Source organism: Triticum urartu, chromosome 6A (assembly GCF_056163025.1).
Source record: "Triticum urartu cultivar PI428250 chromosome 6A, HENAU_Tu73, whole genome shotgun sequence".
NCBI lineage: Eukaryota > Viridiplantae > Streptophyta > Magnoliopsida > Poales > Poaceae > Triticum > Triticum urartu.
In genome coordinates, this window is record NC_141878.1 from 29,161,217 (window position 1) to 29,187,533 (window position 26,317).

Here is a 26,317-nt window from a genome sequence, read left to right on the forward strand (position 1 = left end):
CGACCCACAATCCGCGCGAAACTTCTTGTGTAGTGGTAAAATCGCGCGCCTTATTCTCTCGTAGGCGAAAAGTTGGGCTGATATTTTTGCATACACGTTCCTGAAGGCTGGTGCACCGTCACGTACGTGCGCATCGAGGCATTCGCGAAGTGGATTGGCACCCTTCACGAGCGTGGCACACCTTCCTGACGGTTACGTCAATTCATGAACGTGATTATCGGGCCCTTCAGGATTGGGCTTATCTTTTCGCGTCGGGTGGCTCGTCCACGTCGGGAACCACTTTCATTCCTGAAGGAGGCCTCGGGCCCTTCACAGATGTAGTGGGCCGTCACGAAAAAGTCAGATTCTGGTAGTGGCAGGGCTGTGATTCCTACAGGAAAAAAAAAGAGGGTGAAATTGATTACTTGATGAACTGAACTGCTCACGGGCCAATTTGACAGCCATCAAGCAAACTTGAATTAAGACTCGACAGCTACCTGCTGAGCAATATCTGCTCGTAGGAGGCATGAATGCGGAGGCAGTAGCCAAGAAACGCTGTGGACGCTAGAAGACAGAGCCATAGCACAGTCACTGCGATGAGCTCGCCCACAAAAATTAAGGAGCAGAAAAAAAGCGTAGTCACAATGACCAAGCAGAAAAAAACTATAGAGGAACTCTCATCCGAGTTAAGAGATCCGTTCAACCAACGAATCACACAGGAAATGTGCAGCCACAGAAAGATAGCGCGGCCTGCGGACATAATTTCTGCGACGCCGATTGGGGAATAGTCTGCGATGGAGAGCATCATCCACAACAGGCAAGCAGCGGTGCCCAGGGCGATGACGCCTAGGAAGAAGTATAGTGGAGCATTGTCCTGCTTCTCGGCGGCAGGGGAGTTAGCCACGAAAAGGCTGTCCCCGTTAACCTGCCTATGCTGGGCGAGAGTGCTGCCGAAGACACCAGCAGCCAGCATAGAGTCAAGGTACATGATGACCATGCCGAGCACACCGCTCACAAGATTACCGGCAAAGTAAGCGAGAAGGCCACCGTATGAGAGGGCAACGAAGATTAAGGTCAACTGAGTAGCCGCGGTGGAGAAGCCACAGGTGAAGCAAAACAGGCAGAGGACGAGGAAAAGCGAGAGGCTCCAGCCGGCGAGTACTGGCTCGCCGCCGGAGCACCTGAGCAGGACAGGGATCGTCACCGCAAGCACCAGTGAGAGGAAGAGCAGCTTGTGCAAGTCGCCACGGACGGCGGGCGTCTGGTGCCCGGTGGAACCTTTGGCCACTGGATCAGCGATGACGGCGTCCGACAAGATCTCATTCTGCTCCTCCGCGGAGAGGATCTCCTTATTTGCACTCCGGTGCGACGGAACTTCGCCCATCTGAGTGGCAGGTTAAGCAATGGCCGCCGAGGCGACGGCGGAGAGGGAAGCTAGCTAGGGTTTGGGGAGGGATTTCAGGGTCGGGGCGGCGGCTTGGAGAGAGATGGGTCGGGCTACTCGGGCCGAGACGCCCGCATGATTTATTGGGCGGACGTACCCCTTGTGTTCTCGCGACTTGTCCCTCGTAATTGCTTCACGTTCCACGTATTTTCTGGCCTTTGCATCCGAAACTACGACTCTGCTTATTTAATCGTAGGGTGATGGGCAAGCAAGCATCGTAAGAGAAATTATATCGAACCTATAGCACAACTTCTTAGGACAATAAATTGGGCTATTTCTCCGCCCTTCAAACATCCTTACTCGTCAGCCGTTTTTTGTGTTTGGGGCATTCACGGTCGTCCGATGTTATTTCAAGTCGCCAAGTGGGCCAACTTTCTAATGAGTTGCTATTCCCATGGAATTTTTGGAAGTGTGTGGTTAATCTGGGTTTGTGGGTTTATTGTGGACCAATTAAACATGTCTAAGCGAGGACCTCGCGACTCGTACCCAGCTATCCCATTCGTATATAGAAGACGAATCTCCTCGCTCTCACCCGCTCTAGTGGTTGTGCCACCACTAGCACGCCCACAACTTCTCCCTTCACCCGCTCCCTCACCCCTGCCTACGTGGCCATGTCGTTATCACCTTCTATCCTTCTTGCCGACTCGCCAATCCTCTTATCTCCTCCTTTCCATGTTATTCACTTCATTCTATAGCGGCAACACCCTCAGAACCCCACCCGTGGCGGCATGAAGTGAAACTGACGGGCCCTCTTCTTGTGGTGATGTAAAGTTACGATAAGTTGTGGTCTAAGGTGATGGCCACGCGTCATGGCGACTCCTCCTCACCTGCCAGCATGAGACGATGTTGAATGCTCATGGTAGTGCGAGGCGACGATGATGCTCACTAGGACCCCTCCTCTTGTGGCTGCTTGAGGTGATATCAATGGCTCAAGGCGGCCTGAGACAAACACAAAAACTATAGTAGATTCCCATCCCTTTCTCCAATTATCTCTTCCCTCTAGGTTTTCCTTAAGTATAACCATGGGAGTTTAGTCTTAAGCACAACTAGAAAGACTATCTCAAATTTGTCGTTAGATGCCATTTTCTATTTAGTTGTACCCTTCACTTAGCACGGTATTAAGTTGCACTTCGCAATGCAGGTTCTTGTTGTTTGCCATGTGATAGATGGGACCATGGGAACGCATTATCTATGCAATTTTATTCGAATGAAAGTGAATATCTTACTCCTTTCTCTAAGAAAAATCTCCATACTAATACAAATGCATTTATGTTAGTTATTCCAAGTCTGCTTGCTCATACCATAATTTGTTGTCATGTCCCGATGTATAATTTATTACTTTAGTTAAAGGGTTAAAAAGAAGGAGAGTATTCGTGAAATTCCTTCTAGCTCGGAGGATTCGGGGAACTCTTCCAGGTCGGATTGGACCTGTTGTGTCTTCATACGACATCTAAATATCAAATTACGAGGATCAAACGAATAAAAGAATCTCTAGAAATTAGATATAAGATTCTTCAAACCCTTGAAGGTATATTTTCTTGGCTAGTATGAGTATTAGCATTCTTCTGAAAAAATAATACCTGACATGCATGCACATGTGCCAAACTAGCTCCAACCATAAATTGTGTAGAGGAATATTGGCAATGCAAAAACAATATCAACTTTTTTCTTATGAAATTGCGCAAGGTTAAACATGGTTTTTCTATTCTTTATACTCCTTCCTTCCCAAAGTATAGCTCATATTATTTCAGCTGGCATACCAAGGAGGTATTAAGAGAGGTCATTTTGGCTTCATGCATTGGCTCGTCGAGTTGTTGTCCCTAAATGATCCTACAAGCGTTGTGTTGCTGCACTTACGTATCCTGATACAAGGTATAATATGGGAAAATGTAAGTAAAAAACTAACAAGCATTTTTTTTTGGGATGCAGGGAATACAACTACGAAGTGAAAACACGCTGAAAGTGATACATCGACGAATATAAATAGTAGAATATGCCTTATGTAAGTATCTTAAAAGAGGTAGTACCTCTACATAGATTTGTTAAGCGTCTTAAAAGTGCTCGTCCATAAAAGTTGTGGTGCAAAATGTGTTCTCATTCCTAGTACCCCGGCCCTACGCTGCCCTAGCCAGAAAAGACTAGCAAGGCCATTCAACTAGCATGCTAACACAAGCCAACAACCTCTTGTCCCATCCTTTACTGAGCCACAATGTTCAACCGTAAAAGTGATGATATGAAGTTTGTCATCACTGTGCATGGATCCTATATTGAACCCTTTAACAGTCGCGGCATGGGCGCCCGCTCACTGAGTGCCACGTCCGCAGGTTTTACTGTCGCGTTTTAGACTAGCCACAGTAGGAGTAACTTCAGCAGTAACTTCAAGTCCAACTAAGCAAATTTGTCTATGTGACAATGAGTTAATGAAGAGAACGGTAGTTCTAGTAACTTAGCTAGTTACCGTAACATCACATGTCTCAATGCAGTATGAGTCTATAACATAATAAATGGAGCTTTGCATGACGCCACACCTATGTTACTACCCACTATGAAGGTAGTAACATAATTTAGAAATATGTGTATGTTACTAGTGTATGTTACTCTTCATTGTGGCTAGTCTTACTGTGCGAGAGGGAGCGATGCGGCTGGATCGTTGTGGTTGGGCCCACACCTCTTGATGAGGAGTAGCTTTCTCAGATACATCGCACCTCGCTTCTTTTCCTCGTTTCCTCTACCGCCACGGCACGCAACCTCTCCTCGTCTTCCTCGCTCACGCGGACATCCACTCCTCGCTCTCGTCGCGCCGCCCCACCCATCCTCCGGTGCGGAGGAAGATAGCCATAGATTCGTGAGTAGAATGAGGAGGGGAACCATATTGGACCAGCAACGGCCGGATCCCCAAGGAGAATATGGCAGTGGGATGCAAGACGAAGCTAATCGGCGGCCGTGGCCGGTGGATGAGGCGGAGGGAGGCGACGGCGACGAGAAAAATCGGTCAATGATAGATAAAGGTAAGTACCAGCGCCGTTTTATCCCTATCCTCTTCTCCTCATTTGCGCCTTCTCCTATACCTATAGTCGCGGCGGCGCCCGGCGGTGGACGAGGCCTACACTGCGTGGTTCCCGTTCTCTCTCTTCCTGCCTGACCCTTTATTTAGGGATTATTTATGCTCGTTCTCCCCTATCCTCTCTCTCGGTTGCCTGCCTACCCCTGTTTCACCTCCAGATCTACTCATCGGGAGATTGATTCCGTGCGTTGAGAGGCTGGTAGGGGTGCTCGTTTAGCACATGATTTTTTTCTCACTTTTGATTCTTATAAGCCTTTTGGACTTAGGTAATCATTGGTACATGATGCAGGTTTGACGCTCTTGTTGATAATCATCCATACGTATTCTGGATGAAGTACACACATGTACACTCAGCTTTTTTTTATCCTTTGCATATGAAAGCATGAGTACATATATCACAGTCGTCTGTAAATACCTAAAGTTCTTTGCTTCGTAAGAAATTGACCATTGCTAATTTGTGTTCACTTTTTACTTGTATGTGTGCGAATTTATGACTTGAATATTTTTTCCTACTAGGCTTCATTCAGACGATGGATTGTCTTGCTCTACTTCCAAACAGGTAAGTCGTGTCCTTTTTGGGTTTTAACCAACTGAAATGAAACCAAGATACAGTTGCTGCTGCACTTATGAGGAAATTGTACAGGGGAGAGACAGGCGGCTGTTGCAGAACAAGGGAAGGAGTAGCAGCAATCTGCTGTTTCAGTTGTATATGTCCGTTGAAGATAGTTCATACCCGTATCCTGAAGAAAGAAGGCAAAATAATCCATAACTATTTCTTGATAATAAAGTACATAGACATAGATATATAGCTCATTGGCTCCATGACGTTAGTTTGCAAAATAATCCATAATCATATATTGTTGTGGATAATTTTGCTATTAACAGTTATATGGATTCTTGCTGACTCAAGATAGATTCCAGATATACCTGGAATATGTTCATCCGGGTTCAGTTAATAAGTGCATTAGTCAACATTGTGTGCAATGATAGAATACGCTGTCCACAACTTCACCTCTCATATCCTTAAGGGTCTTGATTTCCTTCAGAGCCAAAAAAATTATGCATAGGTAATGTTTCCTTTTTGTTGTTCAATTTTTTATCTGATAATGATTTCTCGTTCGCTGTTTCCTTACTTTCTGAACCTAACCTTTTTGTTCTGTTGTTTACATTACCTCTTTTTTTTTCTTGTACAAATTGTCAGATTGCTTTGTCCTATTTTGCCCATACAAATGGACAAATGGTTAAGAACTTAGCAAGTACTTCCCTTTTATATGATGTAGATGTTAAGAATCCGCTCTTCAGTTTTGTAACAAAAATAGTACCCATAGTTTATAGATCTTTATTTCTTCTTGTCGATGACTGATTTCTGCACATATATTTACTGCCTATCTGCAAATGGATTTAAAGGAAAGATTTAGAAGGTGAAGGAACTGATGCAGGGCATTCTATATTCTCACTTTCCTAATCATTCTCCATGTACAGTGCAATACATGTATAGCTTTGGTGCTTTTTGTGCTGACAAGAATTCTCTCGGTGCTTTCATAGGCTTGCTGAACCATATTCTCTTTACTGAACTTGGCTTCATTCGAGAGATAATATGGAGTGAATTATTTGGACAATAAAACCTTCAGATTTCTGAAAAGTGAAGGTACTTTCCAACTACAATTGTAGGCAAGCACGGCTCTTATCATGTTTAAGAAGGGAGATCAATTCGGTTTGGCGTAGATGATGGTATGATCCTTTTTTATTGATTTATTATATGCCTTCATGACTTGTTTCATTCACTTTTCTGCTTTGTTTAGACCATACTTCAGTCTTCAGCCATACAAGATCATTTTATACTACTGTACTAGCATATGAACCATTCTTAGCTGAATCCTTTTTTCAAAAGCTTGCCAGTGGTCACTTTGACATTATCTCTGCAGTTTAGTTAATTACAAATTATCTGAATGGCTGATTTTAGCATGAACATGCAGTGTGCATAATCTATTTTTTTTCATCATGTTCCATGGTGAGGGTCTATACTAAACAGGAGGAAATATGTGTATATTTTTGTTTTCAAGAAGATAAATCATACCTGCTGTGTGCATATTTGGCGAGGCAAATTCAAGAGTGTTTTTTGAACTAATTATGTTTGATATTTGTGTAGGTTTTAGAGTTGTGCAGATATATGTGATGGAATGTTGATATGTAGCATGACTTATGTCCAGGAATGCACCAAGAAAATAATGCAGTACACCTTAACGTTTGAAGTTTAGCAACGTGGATATGATGTTCATGATGAAACATTTCACGGTTAGTCCATGGTTACGATTATACAGGGCATCGACTTGTGCCTTCATTTCCATACTGGTGGTCTGGACAATACTATGACCTGATGATTTTGTTGACGACCAAATGTTGCTGGACAGTTTCATGAGTGGGCATCCGCACACACTACTCACGAGTGCTTTCAGCCACATCGATGTCCAGCACCTCTTCAACAATATGGTGGCCTCTACATCATCGGCTCAAGCGTAAGACCTTGTGTTCAGTCTTCTCATCTGTTGACGATGTAGAAATTAAACATATTTGTTTGTCAGGCATGCTTAGCTTCAGTGGAAAGGACTGATTAGTGAATTAACTGGTGTTGTTTCGGTTGTATTTGTATCACCTTGATGTAGTTGCATAATTCAGGAACTGAAACTAATTCAATCATTTTTCAAATTAAGGAATAAAGGAAGCTAACTTAGTGCTTTTTCAGACAAGGAAAGCTAATTCAGTCCGTTCCTGTATTGGTTATCTTGCCTGTATTGGCAGTTTGGCACTCAAACCAACATCATAATCTATGAGTTGCTGAAGTAGTATACGCTTTTGAAAAAATGCCTCTTTTTGGACTGGAAATATGTTATCAACACTTTCAAGCAAGTGTGTAGTACCACTCGTTCCAAAAATATATGCGGTCATGTTTAAGAAATAATATTATATTTGATAGGAGTGAATTGGCTCTAGTATGCTTTTATCCTTTGTTTTTCTTTACGCAGTGATAATAAAGATTACTCTAATTAAATTACTCTATTCACAGTAAAATCTTTTATATGAAGCAATGATGTCCTCTGGAAGAGACTATGATGTAACACATACATATAGCTATACAGACGGTAATAGTAAGAGCATATAGCTATACAAGTGACGGTTACAAGTTCGATAAAGCATGGGTGATCAGACGCACAAAGTAGTAAATGAATGAATGATTGATCATGTGGGTTATATTGTAATCGATTCCAGTGTGCGAGACAATAACCAAGAGTAGTCTACTTTATCATTTAAAAAATACCACTTACACCAAACGCCAGTGTAGTATCATGTTCATGTCAGAATCTAAGAGACTAAGGAACATAGGGAGTAGATGGTAATTATAGACATCAGAGAGGAATAAATTCAATCACATGTACTACTATATAGGGACTTTTGTAGATGCATGCTGCAGAAGCACATCCCTGTATGGAAAAAATTCACTTTATTAGAGTACCGACATGAATATGACAGTGCAGTGCAAGACGGTGTTGATCAACAGTGGTGGCCAAGGTGGCGTGAGACGATGATGACGAATGATATAGTGGTCAGTAGATAAAACGTAAGTGATACAGCGTTTGGTCTCTCCTCTCTTGCTCGCTTCTGCCTCTTCCTATATTCATGTTTCTTGTTCTTGCCTCGTCAGATGCCGTTCATCTTCATTGCTCACCAGGGGCCTCTTCGGCGGCTGATGTAGCATTAGTCAGCATAGGAGGAGAAATGGCTCTCACTGATTAGGATGTTGCACATCAGGTGAGCCGGTTGACGGGCCGTTCAATGCGTTGATCTTACTGATTTGTTTTTGACATATCCTCTGTGCTGCTGTATTTTCTGAATCAGTTGGTGGTTTATATTAGCAACTACTATTATTCTGTCACTTTTGAATCACCGGTACTGTATGTAGTTAGTCCTCTAAACTATAACACTATTGCCTTTGTGTTCGTATAAGCCTCTTAATATCTATGATATCACTTTTTATTGATATACTAAGTCTACTGCAATAACACTAAGTATAAATAGGTGACTGAAAGGGGTGCCTCCCGCCAGGCACCGCCCCAACTTCTTTTCAGGCGGCGCCACCAGGTGGCGCCCCAACCACTAGTATATATATAGGGTCGCGCTATTCGTCACCCTGGGTAAGGAATAGTTATTTTTCACCCCCCTCTATTTTATCATCAATGCACCATAATTTTACGTTCCGTAAGTTTTTTATTTTTTCCGACACAAAAAGAGACCGTAAGAAAATATATAATCATCGTAAATTTTTTTTATGTTATGTAAAATTACAAACGTAAAAACATAGTCTAAAATACACATAAACTGTAAATTTTCTTGTCTTATGACCTATATTTTTATTTTCTTATGTCAAATTTTACGTAGTGAATCAATAGGAATGTAACTATTTGAATTCCAAACCTAATTTAATTATGAAATGATCGTAAGATTATCTCAGATAAAGAATAACTTATTCTGCACCCTGAATGATGAATAGTAACTTATTCTGTACGACAATTTGGGACACCTAGGTGCCCATGCTCCTTGCCTAGATGCCGTTGGATCTACTAGCTTTCGCTGATAAGATGTGCTTAAATTTGGCATGCATACCTGTATTATTACTTTCCTATTTTTTGCATGGCGTTACTGCTATGGAAAGTAATAACGTTGTCTAATTAATACATATCATTATTTGTCCCTTTGTAATAGGAAATTGTAATTAATTAATTATCATACTTTTTGGCATGTATGGTAAATGCAAGATAATTAATTAATAAAAGACCATGTAATATTTTTAGCATGTATACATTTTCATCGGGTATAACGCCAACACGTACATATTTTCATTGGGTATAACATCAACACGTGCATATTTTTATTAGGTATAATACTCACTAACCGGTATCACGGTTTAATAAAATACATGTGGGTATCTCGGGTACATGTACCACTTATTAAAAGGTGTGCAATTTATGGATATATACAAATAAAATCCGCATCAAGTTATATATATTTATGTAAATATTTTCATCGGGTATAACACGGACGTGTAGATATTCATGTGTATACCAACATCGAGGTATATATATCCATGTTTATATTCACATCGAGGTATGTATATTTATGTGTATATTTTTATTGGGTATAACACTAACGCGTAGATATTCATGTGTATACTAACATTGAGTTATGTTTATTCATGTGTATATTCACATCAAGGTATGTATATTTATGTGTATATTTCTATTGGGTATAACACCAATATAATACTCACTAAAAGGTATGACATTTATGTGTATATTTTCATTGAGTATAAAACAACACGTACATATTTTAGTTAGGTATAATACCCACTAACTGGTATCATGGTCAAATAACATGTACATGTGGTTATATCTTGGGTACATGTACGTATATACCCACCCAAGTACGAATGTTCAGATTATTTGTGTTTTGAAAAAAAACATTGACCATTTAGGATACTAATGCATGCAAACAAAATATGGAAAGCCATCATTTTGTCAATTGTATGACATGCACTAACTAATATGACTTGCCATAACAGCCCTAGGTGTCCAGGCACCTAGGTGCCCCAAACAATTTACCTATATATATATATATATATATATATATATATATATATATATAGTTCAATCTTTGACCAAGTAGAATCACAGCTTGCTCGATATCAGTTGGAGAAAGGCAACAAAGCTTGTGGCTGAGAGCAATGAGGTCCAGAAGGGAGAACATCATGTGGAGAAATCAAAATGGAAACTGGAGGCACTGGGAAGGAGAGCAATGTTGTTTAGTACACCTTGTATCGCTTAGTATTCGCAAAGGGCATAACGCACAGAGATGGATCCGCGTGTTTGGTTAGATTTCCTTGCGAATGCCAGTTGCCACGCGAGACATGGTTCCACCCACACAATGACCATTCACCATTTCTCTAGAACCTCCCGATTAATTCATTCTATACATATTTTTTCTTTTAAACATGAAGTAAAAAGTGACTTATATTATGGAGTGCCGCCAAATATGTACTCGTGGGTAAAAACTGACTTATATAAATATGTAAGGTGGGTATCTTAAAAGGGCTAGTCAATCCCAACAAAAAATAAAGAGCTCGTTAGTAAAGTCATCAGTCCATCATATGTATTTCCACTTCTGTTTAGGTACACCCCCCTCCCACCATCATAACACACCAACGGAAGAGATCTCTCCACATCTTACAAAGACGTGCAGTAGCTCGTTATCTATCGAGCGCACAAAGAGCCCGGATGCATTATCAAATTATGATGTCCTCCCTTCATAAAGAAATATAAAAGCGTTTAGATCACTAAGACGCTTTTATATTTCCTTACGGAGGGAGAGCTAACAACACTGAATATGGACAGCTAGCAATGGTAGGTGAAGTCAAGGATGCTGCTAGCGATGTGTGTCACTCAGGGACAGCAACGGGGTGGATAGCCATAGTGTTTTCCCGATGACCACATGCTTCCTCCACCAACATCTTTTGAGGCATATCCGCTTCCGCTTGTTCTTCCACGTGTATTTTGTTACCCCGAGACCTACCATTCCCAAACAATCCTCTGAACAAGCTATATGTGTTATTACCTCGACCATCTAACAAGTTGGTGGATTTAAATAGGGAAGCTTTTAAAAATAGAATGATAAACGAATTCAACAAGCTATTGAAAGTAGTGGAGAGGACCAAGGTCTTTGAGAGGGACCATGTGACCAATTTTTGTACAAATATAGAAAAGTGCATACGAGGCGCAATGAGATGCTACATCGGGACCTCAAGTCAAAAGCCACACAAGGAGCTCCGCTGAGAATCTCATCGTCTCACATACAAAAAAAACCCACAAAAAACCACACAAAAAAAAACCACAAGGACCTCAAGGATGCTGCATCTACTATCACTATAAAAGAAAAAGAGGGCGGAGAACCAGATCATCCTATCCATCGAAACCTGCAATCTGATGGTCTACATCCCTCCAGCATACTAAACGCGTTTTACGCTTTAATTACCCACCATGCCATCTACTATCTACTACCACTATAAAAGAATGAGAGGGACAAATCTAAACAATCGCACCCATCCATCATCAAGATCTAATGGTCCACGGTCTCTCTATGTTTAACACTAGCAAGCCACTAATCACACAATAAATGAAACGACCCAGACAAACGGCCCGCACCACCAATCCTCGCCATCCCTTCGTCCTGAGCAAAACTGCTCGCACAAATGCCACGACCTTCGCTACTCCCCCTCTACTGCCCACGTCTCCCGCAGATCCTTCGCTCGGCCGCCCCCCGCAGATCCTTCGCTCGGCCGCCCCGAGCCGACAATCCTCTGCTGCCCGCGGATTGCCGCCGCCGATGAGCCCATCTGATGGCGGCGCGGACCCATGTCCTGGCGCTGGATCCGGTGACCTCTGGCAGAGGCGCGCCCGGCCGTGCCTCCCCCGGCACAGTGGCCCGGCTGGCAACGCCGCTCCCATCCGCCGCAGCCGCCGGACGGCGAGGGCACAAGCGGTGCCGACCTGCACGCGCAAGGGGAGGCGGCAGGAGCAGTCATGCAAGAATAGGACCAGCCGTCCGGTCAATCGAGCGATCCTTCTTCGTCTCGGCCGCCACGTGCCCCACCCTCGACGACGCCCGCTGTGGCGATCTCCGCACGGGTGACCAGCTCTGTGCCGTTTCATGGTGCGCTGGATGGAGGGGTCGCACTGCGGTTGCCGGGACAAGGTGGGCGTCCATGTGGTCTGCTGCGTGCCAGACTCACCAATCCAAGATTCGGCGCTGAGCAAGTTCCTGGACAATGTGACAAAGAGGTTCGGCGAGGACCAAGGGACGGCGACAGCAGCGTCTCAGCAGGCATCCCCGAGCGGCGAGCGCTGGTACAGTCTCGTGTTCCTTTTTTAATGGAGGGATTTCTCCCCTGAAGAAGTTGCATCCTCTCAACTGAAGAAGCTGCGTCAAAGATTGTTAAAGAAACCATTATCTTTGATGTACTACGTCTTCTTGTTATACTTGTAATATATTTGTAAAAGAAACCATTATCTTCATTCTCTGTATCAACCAAGAGTGTTAACAAATACCAGTGTACTACTGAATAAATTAGTTGTTCTTGTGACATAGCAGGTTCATCATTACTACTGAATTACCTTGTAATTGATTTTGATGACGAGCATAGTTACACATTGATGGATCGATACATGTGTGATGGTGTTCGCCTCTTCCTCTGCTCGCTGACAAAGGGTCCTCTTCGTGCCCTCCCTCAACAGCTCTTTACAGTAGGCAGGTCGCCACACATGACATCTCGCCAAGTCGCCTGATTAGAGGAGAGGAGGAATTGGCATGCTGTCTCGGTAAGTGCAGGATGTTTTTTTAGGGAGTAAGTGCAGCATGCTGGTGACGAGTTCAGCATTGATTTTGGCTTTTGTTGATTTTCTCCTTGTTGCGAGTAAATTTCTCACTGATTTTCTTATTGCAACTCATTTCCAGGAACTTGAGCCTAAATTTGAACCTGAGCCTGAAGGATATATCTGAGAGGTATATGTACAGGTCTACGAACTCATCTCCAAGTTATGTTTGAGGAGAGGTGTATCATTTTGTCCAGTCCATCATGCAAGCTTTTTCAGTTTGTTGATTTTTTCTCTGAATAGCGTTGATTGGCTGAAAGCATTGTTGTTCGGCACTCCTGCAGCTGTACATTTGGTATGGGTTTTCTCCTGCTGCATGATGTGCTGATGATGTTTTTAAGATTAGACAATATTTGGGAGAAGAGGGGGTTTGCTTAATTGGAACCGGAGTAAGAACGAGAAGGAGCTTAAGTAGGGCCATGGCAGGGCGACCTGGAAGGGTGGAATTTTACTTGTGATATGTGATAGGAGATGGTCACCGTAAAACAAGGCGCTAAAGACCTACCAAACTAAAACAATTTCTAGAAAGGTTACTATTCTTTTTTACTGTGTAGGTCTAATTTAATTTGTCTATGTTGAGCGCATGAACGAAGCAATGAATTTCTGAATTACAAACAACGTACAGATTTTCTGAATCCAAACCAAAATCAAGCATATACTGTAGGTTGTTGTATTGTTGATCCAGCAACATGCTCTGTTTCTGCATGCCATGGAAGCTTTGCTGCAGTTAATATGTCAAGTTTATTTGGATTGCTCTTAGATAATTAGGTGCATGAATCATATAGCTTGTATATATTGCTTTAAAATACTGTCATGGTGTTTGTCATGGTCATGTTTTACTGCATCCACCCTACAATAAATCTAAAAACATTCTAACCCAGCATCTTGGTCTCCTGTGGACCAGTTTTGTAAGCCAGATTGATGTCATGTGTAAACAAAGGCTTACATTCATTCTCCTTTTTTCATACTTTACTAGATTACTTCGTATCTTTTGTAGATTAGTGGTAAAGAGTTAGTTAAGCCAACATTCCAAATTACTTTACTAGATTAGTCGTGTCTTTTGTAGAAGTTGAATATTTACTTTGTTTTTCATATGGCATGTTTAAGATTTCCAGTTCAATCTGCTTCTGCTGGTACCTAAAAGTTTATCCAACTATTTTATTTTCCTTGATGCAACACAATGACCATCATCGCAGAAGCATAGGTGGTAGACGGTAAGCTTTTTGGAGGAAGCGGAGACGGAGATTTCTATTCACCAAAAGATGGATACGGAGATTTCTATTCACCAAAAAGATGGAGCCGCCATCTAGAAGCACTGACGAGCAGCTTAGTCTCAGCCGACGCATCGACGGGCTGAGGCGGGCTTCCAATAGAGGTCAAAAATAGGGAATGGCCTTTTGAGCTGATGGAGGGATCACTGGACGTGGTGTGAATGTTTGTGTTGGCTTACATGCATAAATAAGGAGTATAGTAAGACTTTTCCAATAGTTCTCTTGGAGGTCATGTCTATGCCATTCAAGGATTTTGATATCTGAATGTTATGACAATATATAGATAGGGAAGATAGCCCTCCGCGTCCTGGTGGCCACTGTATGCTGCAGCGAAGAGCACATTTCAATTAGTGATCAGGCAGATGCGGCGATCCCAGATGTGCTTTGACATTGTGATTTGTAGTTGTCAAGGACATCATTACCCAGTCCGTTCCTATGCTTTGGTGAGTGGTACTTCTCTCCCACCACACAGATTACACTAATTTATTTGATTATAGTTGAGTGGTATGATCTAATTAATTTGTACACTTAGACACACAACCAAGGAATGAAAAACCTGCTCCAAAGATCTTCAAAATAGTACAATATCAGGTATTGTAGAGTACAATTTGTTTAAGCTAAAATTTTCTTTTGCATGGAAGCTAATTTTATATTTGAGGTGTAATAGATACACATGCCTTGGATACACTCCGTTCTGATGGTAATACTTTCAGTCACTCACAAACAATAAGCTTCAGCATACAAGGCAGCGTTCAATGCTATTGGACTCAGGTGTTGGTATACAATTTCTTGTACATTTTACTTCAGCTTACAAGGCAGAATTCAATGCTACTAAGTCTGTTCTTAGTGTATTGACAAAGCCAATTATGGGGCCACTGTTAGAGGTTCTTGAATGTACCATGCTACTATAGAACGTGTGTGCAGAAACAGTTGAATATCTCAGTTCAGCTGCAATGGTAGCGATGGAGACATCATGCAGTGTGGTTATCATTTGGCCATTTTGGTTCATCTTCAGTACGATATTTAATATTGGTATGGTTACTGTAGTCTCCCAAATGATTTGTTTCTTTTTCCCTTTGCTTTTTTATTATTCTGATGACTTACTAATATTTTTATTTGCATTTTATTTACTGCAGCCAATTCAGTCTTGTACCCTGTAATTTGGTTCGTCGGAGAGATACTAGCCGCACCTTTCCGACTTGTCACTGCACTAGCAAGTTTTGTAGCACACTTCTTTGATGATATTGTTGATGTTTTAGACAAACCTGGTCAGCATTAAGTTTGTTATATCATGTTGGTTCTGCATCCAGTGCACCTGCACTTATATCTGAAACTACCATTTGGGGATTACACTGGAAAGATCTTCTGTACCATGTAACATAAATTTGTTTGCATGCCTACTATTTTTTTCAATTAGTATATTATGCAACTTACATCGGCTCTTGTTTTAGATTTTCCATGCAGCCCGGAGAATTTTCTACTGTTTTGTTGCCTTCTTTTCAATGTGCAATAGGCATCAGCTAAGGTAATTTTTCTTTTGGCTTGTATGCGGAGGTAGTATTTGCAAATCAGACAGACAATTAGTCAAAAATCTGAATGATGAGAACATCTGTGTTTTTTTGTTAAGAGTTCAAACTTCTTCAAACCGGCTTGTTTGGTGTGTCTAGCCAAGGAAATTTGAAAATTATGTAGTGTACCTCACATTATGCCTCCATGAGTGCTATGTGTTAATTGCGACTACATGCTGCAGCATTTACAATCACATAGAAGTTCTTCTCTGACGCCTATCCTACCTTAAATGGCACGCAACATACTTCCTCTTGTGAAGGAGCTTGGAAGTACAGTAATCAAGATCATCCTGTAAGTACTTGCATTTTATACTTATGGTTGACGCTTGTGTTCATTCAATCGTGTTTCGGAAACGAAATACCTCTCTAGGGAAAGAAAAACCCCGAGAACTGATATTATTTATTTTATTATGATACTCCTAGACATGTGAATACATATTCATTCCAAAACAGCCCATCTACCGTGGACTGGACACTGAGAGTGTAAAGAGTGATGGTGATGATTCTGGAGATTGTGTTAGGGTGTCGTCAAGTTTCACAAGCTCATCATACACCCCACCAGCCACCACCTTGCTCTGGACCTAACAAGAGAAGAAGGATAACAAGATCTGATGCTGGATGCCAGGAAGTGATATATCTAAAGAACCATACTCAGAATTTGTGACCTCACCAAGATATTCATCTTCATCATGTTGGTGGAGCCTAGCACATACAAGGATGTGTTGATCTTGTTCTGATTCAACGATCATGATCTGCCGTTCAGACTAAAGGAAGTTATACTGTCTGATCGTTCTTGATCCCTTCCTTCGCATTCACGACCATCGAGATGACTCCATTAACGAGACGTTCTCCGGCATTGACCACCGCCCCTGCACGATGTTTAGACTCTAGGCTGTAGTGTGTTAAGCGGACGAGAAATCTGAGCATCTCCACTTGTCCAGGTTTCTCCACTGCATATTCTGCATGCCCCTGCACCTACTGCCTTCCATATCTATGCTAACCTACACCCCCTTTGTCAGTGCTTTTGTTTATATATTGTCCTTCTGTTCTTGATGTGGATGGGTGGAAGCATGTATTTCTGATACATGTATACGTTTTAAGAAGGGATGTTGATAGAAGACTCCTATTATGCATGTACCTATTTTCTTAAAAGCATCCAATGTCTGTCATGTCAATTATGTTGACTGACCAAGATGATTGTCTTTTATAGCTTATATATACTATGCATTTTTTCTTTCATTTTTTTGCTTGTGTTCATTGGATTATTTTATGAGCTGTGATATTCACTTCTTAAATAATAAGGAATTCCATGCAAAATTCCGCGGAGCATAATCTTGATTGCCCATTGAGGAAGAAATTTAAGTTAACGGCACTACTAATGGGTGGCACTGATGGAAGAAATTTAAGCATATATTTGTGTACATGACCGATGATGATGTTGTTGTAGCGTCTTGGGTGCATATAACCCTTGAGCTAGGCAATCAGATGGATGTCCTGGATTTATGATATTTTTTGTCAGCATTTATTTTTATTGACAATAACAGTTGTAATATACACTCTCTGCTTTACGGAAAACATTTTGATGTTAAGATTTCACTTTTGAATGTTGGTTAAATGGCATTGATATTTGTGTGTGATTTATTCCATTTTAGTAGTCATTAGGGTGAGTATCTGCAGTACATAATCAAGTCTTAGAAATTCCATAATACCTTATCAACACCATTAGCATCTTTACGCAAGCCTTTGGTTAGCAACCTCATCTGTGAATCATCCGTTGATTTAACTATTTCTTGATTTAATTTTTCTCAGCCTTGAGTTGTCGATTGATCATACCATGATATTGACTGTATCCATTGATTACTTTTTTCCATCTTTAGTTATCACCTGTTTACATCATGATATTAAGAACAATTTTAGGATTGCATGTCCATGGACCGACACAATTCAATGATGCTTTTCAATTATAACTAGATTTAATCTGTTCTTTTTACATCCTATGAAAATAGTGAACGAATGAAATAATGTATATATTGTTTGTATGACCACAATACTCCCACTTTTCAAAGTACAACTTGGGCAACATCACAACACTGTGTATCCATTTAATTTATATATTTTGAAACATTTTTATGCATTTAATTTATATTTTTCAAACATTTATTATTAAATGCATTTAATACATATATATTTTGAACCATTTGTATGTATATTGGTTTGAATTTTGATTGAACAATGTTTGAGACGTGCATTGCACATGCAAGCTTACTAGTATAAAGATCTGTTCTGCAATCTAACCACCAATCAATTCTTCAGCTTCTCTCTTATGTCGTAACATTCTTAAGTGTATGCCCGCACGAAGGGCAGGTATTTGGAACGATTTCGGAGGAAACTGTTGACAACGAAACTGCAGAATTAGGGGGATCGTGGACTTTCCGTTATATTACGGGCTGTTAGAAGTTAGAACCGGGAAATGTGGATCACCAAAACAGATCACAGTTTATGGAAACCTCTACGTGCGAACCACCAAAACAGATACTATTCCTATGATACACGTCTATGATCTGGGCTAATTATACCGCATCGATCGGGACGCGATCGGATCTCGCCCGGTACTGGGCTCCCTCGTAGAGCCACCCATGGAGGCATCGACCATGGTAGGCGGCGGCGGCGACGCCAGGTCGCGGACGCAAGCTGCAAGAGGGCGGAGGCAGAAGGCAGCGTCGCTGCCGTTGGACGTGCTGGTGGACATTGCGGCGCGCACCGACCCGGCCACCTTCGTGCGCTGCGCCGCCACGTGCGTGGACATGCGCTGCCGCGTCAAGGAATACATCAGCCTCCATGGCCCCCTCCACCTCCGGCACGGCGACCGCTTCGTGCTCCCCCTCCTGCGCGGCCACCTGATCTACCGGCAGCGTGACTGGTCAATGCCAAAGGAGGAGTTATTTCTGGTGGACACCACCGTGCCGGATGCCACCAAGCTGCGCATGGCCACTGGCGGTGGCATTCCCCTATCGTCCCGCGATGGCCTCGTCCTCGCCCGTGTGGGCGTGGCCAAAGAGCTCCGCGTGTGCGACCCGGCGACCGGCAGGAGCCTGACCCTGCCGTCTGAACCGACGTTTCGTTGGGTGTCTCGGATAAATTATGTCTTGATCGTCGGCGACCATGATGAGGGTGTGACTCCCGTTGGTCGGCATTTCCATGTAGTCATGGCATACCTAGATACGTCACAGTACCGCCCTCACCTGAAGCTCCGCACCTACTCGTCGGAGCACGGAGTGTGGGGATGCTACACTGAGATTCAGGTCCCTAGCCTGCAAGGCAGCCGCTTGCAGGGACGCCTCAACAAGCCTCTGGTTGTCGGGGGCGCTGTGCACTGGTTTTGCCTGACCGACACCGGTACCTATGTCCTGAAGCTCAATGTCAGAGCGGTAAAGGTGATGGTTACGTAGCTCCCAAAGAGCTTCCCACACCATGGGCGGCACCCAAAACTTCTGGCAACATCATCGATGGACGGGAATGTGCTCTTGCTCGTCGCCAACGGCGACAATATGTCAGCTTGGGCACAGTCAAAGCATACAGCCTTGTGGCAGCAACGACCATATGTGGTGATCAACATGACGGAGACAATTTTGCGTTTCCTTGACAAGGTAGGCGGGAGCTGCATTCCACCGACGAAGCCAGTCCAATTCAACCTAGTGTGGTTCACCGAGAGGAGCGGCACTGTGCTCATCAACGCATGCGACGGTTTCTTCTGGCTCGACCTGCAGTCCATGGAGATTGTGAGGTGGTTCTCGGATCGTAGGGTCCAATACATGACCGAGAATAATATCCCCTATGAGATGAGTTTGACAGCTTGGGTTCCAACATTCAGTAGCACTTTCTGATTAATTCTTTCCATTTCCGATTCCAGTCTCAACTTCATCAACAACTGTAGAAGCATGCATCTACGACTTTGTTGGAAAAAATAATTTAATTTCACAAATTCTATTCGCCCCTTCAAGATAAAATTGTTGTCCTGTGATAGTCCTAATGGTTTTGCTAGTTTACTCTGTGCTTGTGCAGGCATTTTGTTTTCTTTCATGTGAATTGAGATGCCCTCCCATTTTACTTTGAACTACAACATGCTGAAAGATTCATGAAATGTACGATGTAGACACGTAACGATTTTGCATAATTCCTAGACGACAGGTTGCCTAGGAAGGTAAATGACTGACCGCAAGCTGCTGCATTAAGTCACTGCTGGTCAAGATCTCCAGGTATGGAGCAAGCATACTTCATTGCTGATTCTGGCGGTAATGCTGTGGTCTTTATAGGGTTATTTATCAAACTCGTGCTGGTTTATGATGATGATTCCATGTTTAATTCTAGGATTTGGTTGGTTTTTGGTAAGGAAGTGATGATTCGTAATTTCTTAGACACACACATTTCGCAATCAACATCAGGGTCAGGTGTATGCCTAACCCACCCATTGGGTCAGAATATATCATTGGGCTGCAACCTTAAGTTATGGCTTCAGACATATTTTTGTTGTGTACCGTAAAATCATATATTTGATATGGTGAATCATCCATTTTTTTCAAAAGAAATGGCATTTGCGTTTGTGTGGTTCAAAGTTACTGAGCAGAGCAAATATAATGCTTCTGGAACCTGCTGTTGCCCCCAAGTCTCTTAATACCAGTTTGTGATGGTACTGAAATATGATTATTTTTTTCTTAGCATGGACCTCACATTCTGTTATATCATTGTTCTCTGAACTATCAGCGCAAAACATAAATTGAGCCCACAAAGGTATAAAACATCAAGTGGTGAACTAAGAGCGGGAAGAAGTGTAGCCTTGTTATCATGCTGACAACAATATTTTCTTTGTCTTAAAACAAATTCGTTCCATCAAGCTTCGAATTTAGCTTCCTATTTCATAAATATAATCATTGTGTAATTTTTTACTGCCTAGTTTTTAGCTGTGAACCCCAAGTACTTGTCTTTTCTTCCCAAATGTTGCTTGGCGGATCATATATATTTTCTGGAACGCTAGAGGATCAAACGTTCATGTGGGTAAACTTGAGCTTATGCAGAGATTTTTGATTCAGATATATAACAGTCAAAAATTCCTTTGTAGGCAAGTTGCTAGTCCACGCTAATAATGGGTACTTTGTGTTTGTGTGGCATTTTTCCTTATATGATCAGAGTTCTAATGTCCTGGAATGCAGATTATAAATTGCAGATCTGTTTGGGATATGGTGCCATTTAACATGTAATGGTGTAGCATTTTTGGATGGAAACACAAGCAAACTATATGGCTGTAGCAGATTCATTATTTGGTTTCTGAGCACGTGATTTTAGTATAGTTGTACGGTCCACTTATCTCGTTAGTTCATTTATAAATTTTTATGCATAACGTGGCAGAAAACTAGAATGATGCTAAATTACCTTCATACTGTTTCTCCCTCTGTTTTCTCTGACGCCGCCATGCCATGTGAAGGTGGAGGATATAAGCAGAGATGGTGGGTGACAACGGAGAGCAGAGATTTGCATTTCCTAGATTATATTAACAATTCTAACCATCTTCGTTATATAAGTTGTAGTGGATTAATTAGGATGCTATGACAGGGGATGGTTCTCCTATGGTGTGGTACCATGACTTTTTGCGACTGGAGTCTTTCTTTTCAGACAAGAGTCCCGTTGTTATGCATTTTTATAGTAGCTGTCCCGTCTAGTTTCTACTTGTATTACTGCTTTTTGGTTGCTCTGCTTGCTTGTGGTGAATGGTATTTGAAGAAGTATTTGATACCCTCATGTCCTGGTGCCTTTGTATGGCCTTTGACAAGTCTAATGGACATTTGGATGGTGCATTTGATCGTAGACGGTGTCTATGGAACAGGCCTAGGAAGCCGGTTATCAGGCTTGTTGTGAGAACCATTCTAAGTTCATATTCCTTTGGTATATATTATTTGCCTAATCATTACAACCATTCAATTTTGTGTTGGATCGATCATGGATGTCAATTGGCAAGGACGGGATTGTCTTTGTCCCTCCCTTGTCGTTTGCGAGATGTTTGATTGTTGGTAAGTAGTAAGAAGACCTCTAATCTGCCTGAGTCATGACATATGTGTTGCTTGTTACTCATGCAAAGTGTAGGGGTCGTCTCATCCAAGCTCGGGTGCTGCTGCTGCAACACTGCATGATGGTTGCCACCTCCCGAAGATTATCCAAAGCTGAACATTGACCGTGATTTCATGAAGGATACCAGCTCCGGAGGTTGGTTTGGATTTTGTGTTAGAGATGACTTAGGCATTGTCTTTGGAGCTGGGATGGTACATGCTCACCATCTTGGTCCAATGAATTTCAAGACAATCGCCTATCAGGGCTTGAATTTGCTTCGAAGCTGCTCGGCTAAATAGCCTCTAGCTATTAGCTTTTCTGGATTTCAAAGTGTTTGCTCGTAAGCATATGAGTGTAACCTTGAAGCTCGTATCCTGGCCACTCATGATGCCATACAGCCCAGGGTACCTCAGACCCGCAGTTGCTTGAGGAACTCGGTTTTAGAGAAGCTCTTGCTTTGTCTGCCGATTTGCCGATTAACGGAGTGTTGATTGCCGGCAATTGTCTGGAGGTCATCAATGGGATGAAGAGCGTGAGCTGTGGACATCTCAGTCACGTTTCAGAGGACATCAAGGAGCGCATAGCCTAGCTCGCAGTTCTACTGCTCGTGATTTTAGCGGCCATGTTGTGTGGTTCTCCTTGAACCCTAGTCGGGTTTTGTATACCCATGAGCATTATCTAGTAATAGAGCAAGCTTTTCTAAGAAAAAAACCTTTGGCTTTTCAATATCCAGCAACCCCCATCCAATTGAAACATGATCTTCACATATTGAAATTCCAAAACCAGTGATGATCGCTAACTGTGACGTATTTGGGGGATGCATGCCGGTGCACATGCTGGTTAATAGGCAAATAAATTTTTGAGGGGCAATGCTCTTCGACGGTCTACCAGCGCTTGCACCCGATCGGTCGGCACAGTTTAGTACTGTTTGATTAACATAACACGTTGTTCGATCGCGTACCTTATTCCCTTGTACATTTTGTGTGGTCTTTCCTTGCAAAAGCCAACCAACAAACACAACTTCTCTCGACCACCCCATAGCGGAAATAAACCCTCAACCCCCCAAGCAGTAGCACCATCCGCTCGCAACAACCCCTTGGTCCCCCGTTATAGCAGCGCTTGCGGCATCCATAGAGAGGGAGAGGGAGAGGGAGAGGGAGAGAGAGAGAGAGAGAGAGAGAGAGAGAGAGAGAGAGAGATGCGGGCAGCCTGCAGCGCCACCACTGGCCTCACCGCATCTCTTGCTCGGCGCACGCCAGCCATCCTCGCTTCACTGACGCTGACATGCTTGTAGAATTGGTTGCCCGTCATAGCGTTGCCCAACAAGGGTCGTCGCAGCCCCTGATAGCTGGTTGCAGCACATCGTGGTGCCCATCGTTGTAATCCCGGTGGTCGGTTCCAGCATCCTGGACTATCCATCTTCTCAGCCAATGACAACGGGCCCTTGCCATATTGGCAGGCCACGCGTGCACAGGATACAACCGGATATGGTAGAACCCACCGTATTGTACGTTGGCGGAAATGTCTTACCCGATCGAGGGCGACGTGCTGCGTGTTAAATAGGCAGGGTGCGAGCTTGGTATACGCGTACAAGAGTTTGTTAGGGTTACATTTTGGAGAGGAAGAAATACAAGAGATAAGAGAGATAAGCTAGCAAGAGGTTGCAATAGATTATATCCTATGTGCCTACTCAATATCCCAATAACTGAATGATCCTCTCAACCACCTGTACGTATCACATAACCATGTGTTTAACACCCTTCCTTAATCACATCTTGATCAAGTTGAGATTATGTTTGAAGTCTTCAAAGCTTCGTACAGGTGATCCCTTTGTAAATCCTTCTACAACTTGATCTCTGGAGTGCACAAAACGAATGTCATGTTGCTTCTAAGCCACTCTTTCCGGAGTGCACAAAACAAATGTCAAGAGTGTCCCTCTGGAGTGCAGAAAACGAATGTCAAGAGTGTCCCTTCTGTGAGAGATATTTTTTCTAAGCTGGATAGTGGAGTAGGTGAAGGTTTACAATCTTTCAAACCAGCTTTCTTTACCAGATCAGTTGCATACTTTTCTTGAGAGAGATGAAGTCCATCTTTGTTTCTTTTTACCTCAATCGCAAGAAAGAAGTGCAAGTCTCCAAGATCCTTCAAGGCAAAATCTGCACCCAAGTCCTTTAAGAGCCCTGTGATCGCTTCATCAGATGAGCTTGTCACAATAATGTCATCAACATATATGAGGATAAATATGCATGTGTTGGACTTGTTGTAAATAAACAATGAGGTGTTAGACTTAGAAGGGACAAATCCAAGTGCCCGCATCTTATGATAGAGACGAGAATACCATGCCCTTGGAGCTTGCTTTAACCCATATAGTGCTTTGTCAAGTTTGCACACATGAGAGGGAGCACTTTTACTTACAAACCCAAGAGGTTGCTTCATGTACACTTCCTCTTCCAGAACACCATGGAGGAACGCATTCTATACATCTAGCTGTCTGAGACTCCAGCCCCTAGAAACAACAATAGACAGGACAAGGCGGATGGTAGCGGCTTCTACAACTGGACTAAATGTGTCCTCATAGTCTATGACATACCTTTGTTTAAAGCCTTTGGCAACAAGTATAGCTTTATAACGATCAATGGTTCCATCAGATTTTCTTTTAATCTTGAATACCCACTTGCAGTCAATCAAGTTTTTACCTTACCGTGGAGGAACCAAGTGCAATGTTTTTATTTTTCTTCAATGCCATGTACTCTTCATTCATAGCTTTCTTCCATTGTTCATCACCAAGTGCTTCTTCAACTGTACTTGGCTCACCTGGTTCACCTGTAGAACAAATCATACCATATTTGACTATATGTTTGTAGTTCACAGGTTGCGTTACCCCTTTTTGTAGTCGTGTGTGTTGCGGTGATGACGCAGCCAAGTCCATGGCCACAGAAGATCCAGCCACCTGCACAGGAGTTTCAGCCAAAGCTGATCCCGAGGAGGATCTCGTAGGTGCGGCAGCGCGAGCTGTCTCAGGCGGATCTTCTACGGCTCGTGATGGTACTATTGTACCTGAGGAGGCCGTAGAGAATCTCGGCCTCTGAACCGGCCCATCATTCCCTAATGATGGCGGATCAGCACTAGGCACCACGCCAGGGCCCGCGCCGGTGGAGTGGTCCGGAGCCCGCCGCTTGTAGCATATTGGTTGGCCGCGAACTACTAGGAAAAGGCTTATTAGTGGCGCGCCTATTTTGGCCATTAATGGCGCACTACAGGTGCACCACTATGATCATGCCACTAGTAACATATACTAATGGCGCACCCCTGGTGCGCCATTAGTATACCATACTATAGTGGCGCACCAGGCAGTGCGCCATTAGTAAGTCACACGGTGCGCCATTAGTATGCCTCCCATGGGGCCAAATTTACCTTGTGCTCTGGGTTACTAATGGCGCATTGACAGATAATGCGCCACTAGTATTTTTTATAGCAGTGTGCCACTAGTATGAATATTAGGAATTTTTTTATTTTCTGATATTTGCACAGGTTACAAAATATATTACTGCACAGAATATAGATAGCACAACATATAAACAGCAGATTCATCAAATACAATAGAAGATTAGTCTCCGAATACAATTCATCATATTAGTCTCCGAATTCAAAAGATTGAGCAAAGTTAGAACATTACAAGTCTCGAGACCGCGGGTAGCGAGTTTGTCGAAAGTAATACTGCATTCGGAGATAATTGAGAGATGTGTCCTCTCTTATCTCCGTGCTACTACTACTGCTATGCCGAAACATGACCTAAATACCCTATTTAAGGTAAAATAACATAAAACAAAATAGACCCTGACTCTCCATTATGGAGAATGGAGATCATCCTGTCTCCAATTCTTGCGCTTCTCTTCCTTTTGCTTCCAAGCACCTCCTTACGACTGTCCATACATTTTTTCCATCCTTTGATTTGCATGTCTCCACTTAATTTAGAAATCTGGTATGGACAGTTGAGATTCGTAGGATGACCTGGCTGTATGTTCAAAACATTAAGGCTACCTTTCTGATACATCAAATGAGGCACACAATTCTCTGGGATTATCTGTTGAAGAACATAGTAATAACTTCATAGTTAGCAATGATGTACTAGTTTTAGAAGTATGCAAAAGATGCACGAATGTCATAATAGTAAAAAAATCTTGCCAGGGTATCTCCATGGTAGTTACCGTAGTTCAACACATGCACTAGTGGCACATATTGACCATAATGTTGAGGAGTTTGATTGTAGATATTGTAATTCTCAATGTCAGTCCAAAATCCGACCAGATGATTTTTCTCCTTGTAAGTTAATTCGGAGCCATCGGTGTAGTGGGTTTTGTCTACCATCTCCCGCACATTCTGTGAAGAATGAAAATAAGCTGTCAATGGAAATA

The 26,317-nt window shown here is 42.6% G+C and overlaps 1 protein-coding gene and 1 long non-coding RNA gene across 10 annotated transcripts; both read left to right on the forward strand.

Annotated features, from left to right (window-relative positions):
- Positions 1–4,127: 4,127 nt before the first annotated feature.
- Positions 4,128–17,164, forward strand: LOC125516128 (uncharacterized). Of its 9 annotated transcripts, none has more exons than XR_015608928.1 (14): positions 4,128–4,431; positions 5,004–5,554; positions 6,033–6,218; positions 6,637–6,782; positions 6,899–7,003; positions 8,016–8,103; positions 8,188–8,294; positions 12,827–12,910; positions 13,047–14,678; positions 14,768–14,826; positions 14,903–15,267; positions 15,372–15,760; positions 15,986–16,095; positions 16,227–17,164. It is a non-coding gene; the product is annotated as an uncharacterized LOC125516128 (long non-coding RNA). The 9 variants fall into 9 exon arrangements; XR_015608930.1 differs by adding an exon at positions 4,777–4,831 and having other exon boundaries at positions 5,004–6,218; positions 16,227–17,161; XR_007287244.2 differs by having other exon boundaries at positions 5,004–5,046; positions 5,131–6,218; positions 16,227–17,161.
- Positions 17,165–18,426: 1,262 nt separating this feature from the next.
- Positions 18,427–20,106, forward strand: LOC125531990 (uncharacterized). Its single transcript, XM_087529407.1, has one exon. It carries the CDS (start codon positions 18,440–18,442, stop codon positions 19,250–19,252), a length of 813 nt encoding a protein of 270 aa, XP_087385533.1. The 5' UTR covers positions 18,427–18,439; the 3' UTR covers positions 19,253–20,106.
- Positions 20,107–26,317: the final 6,211 nt, after the last annotated feature.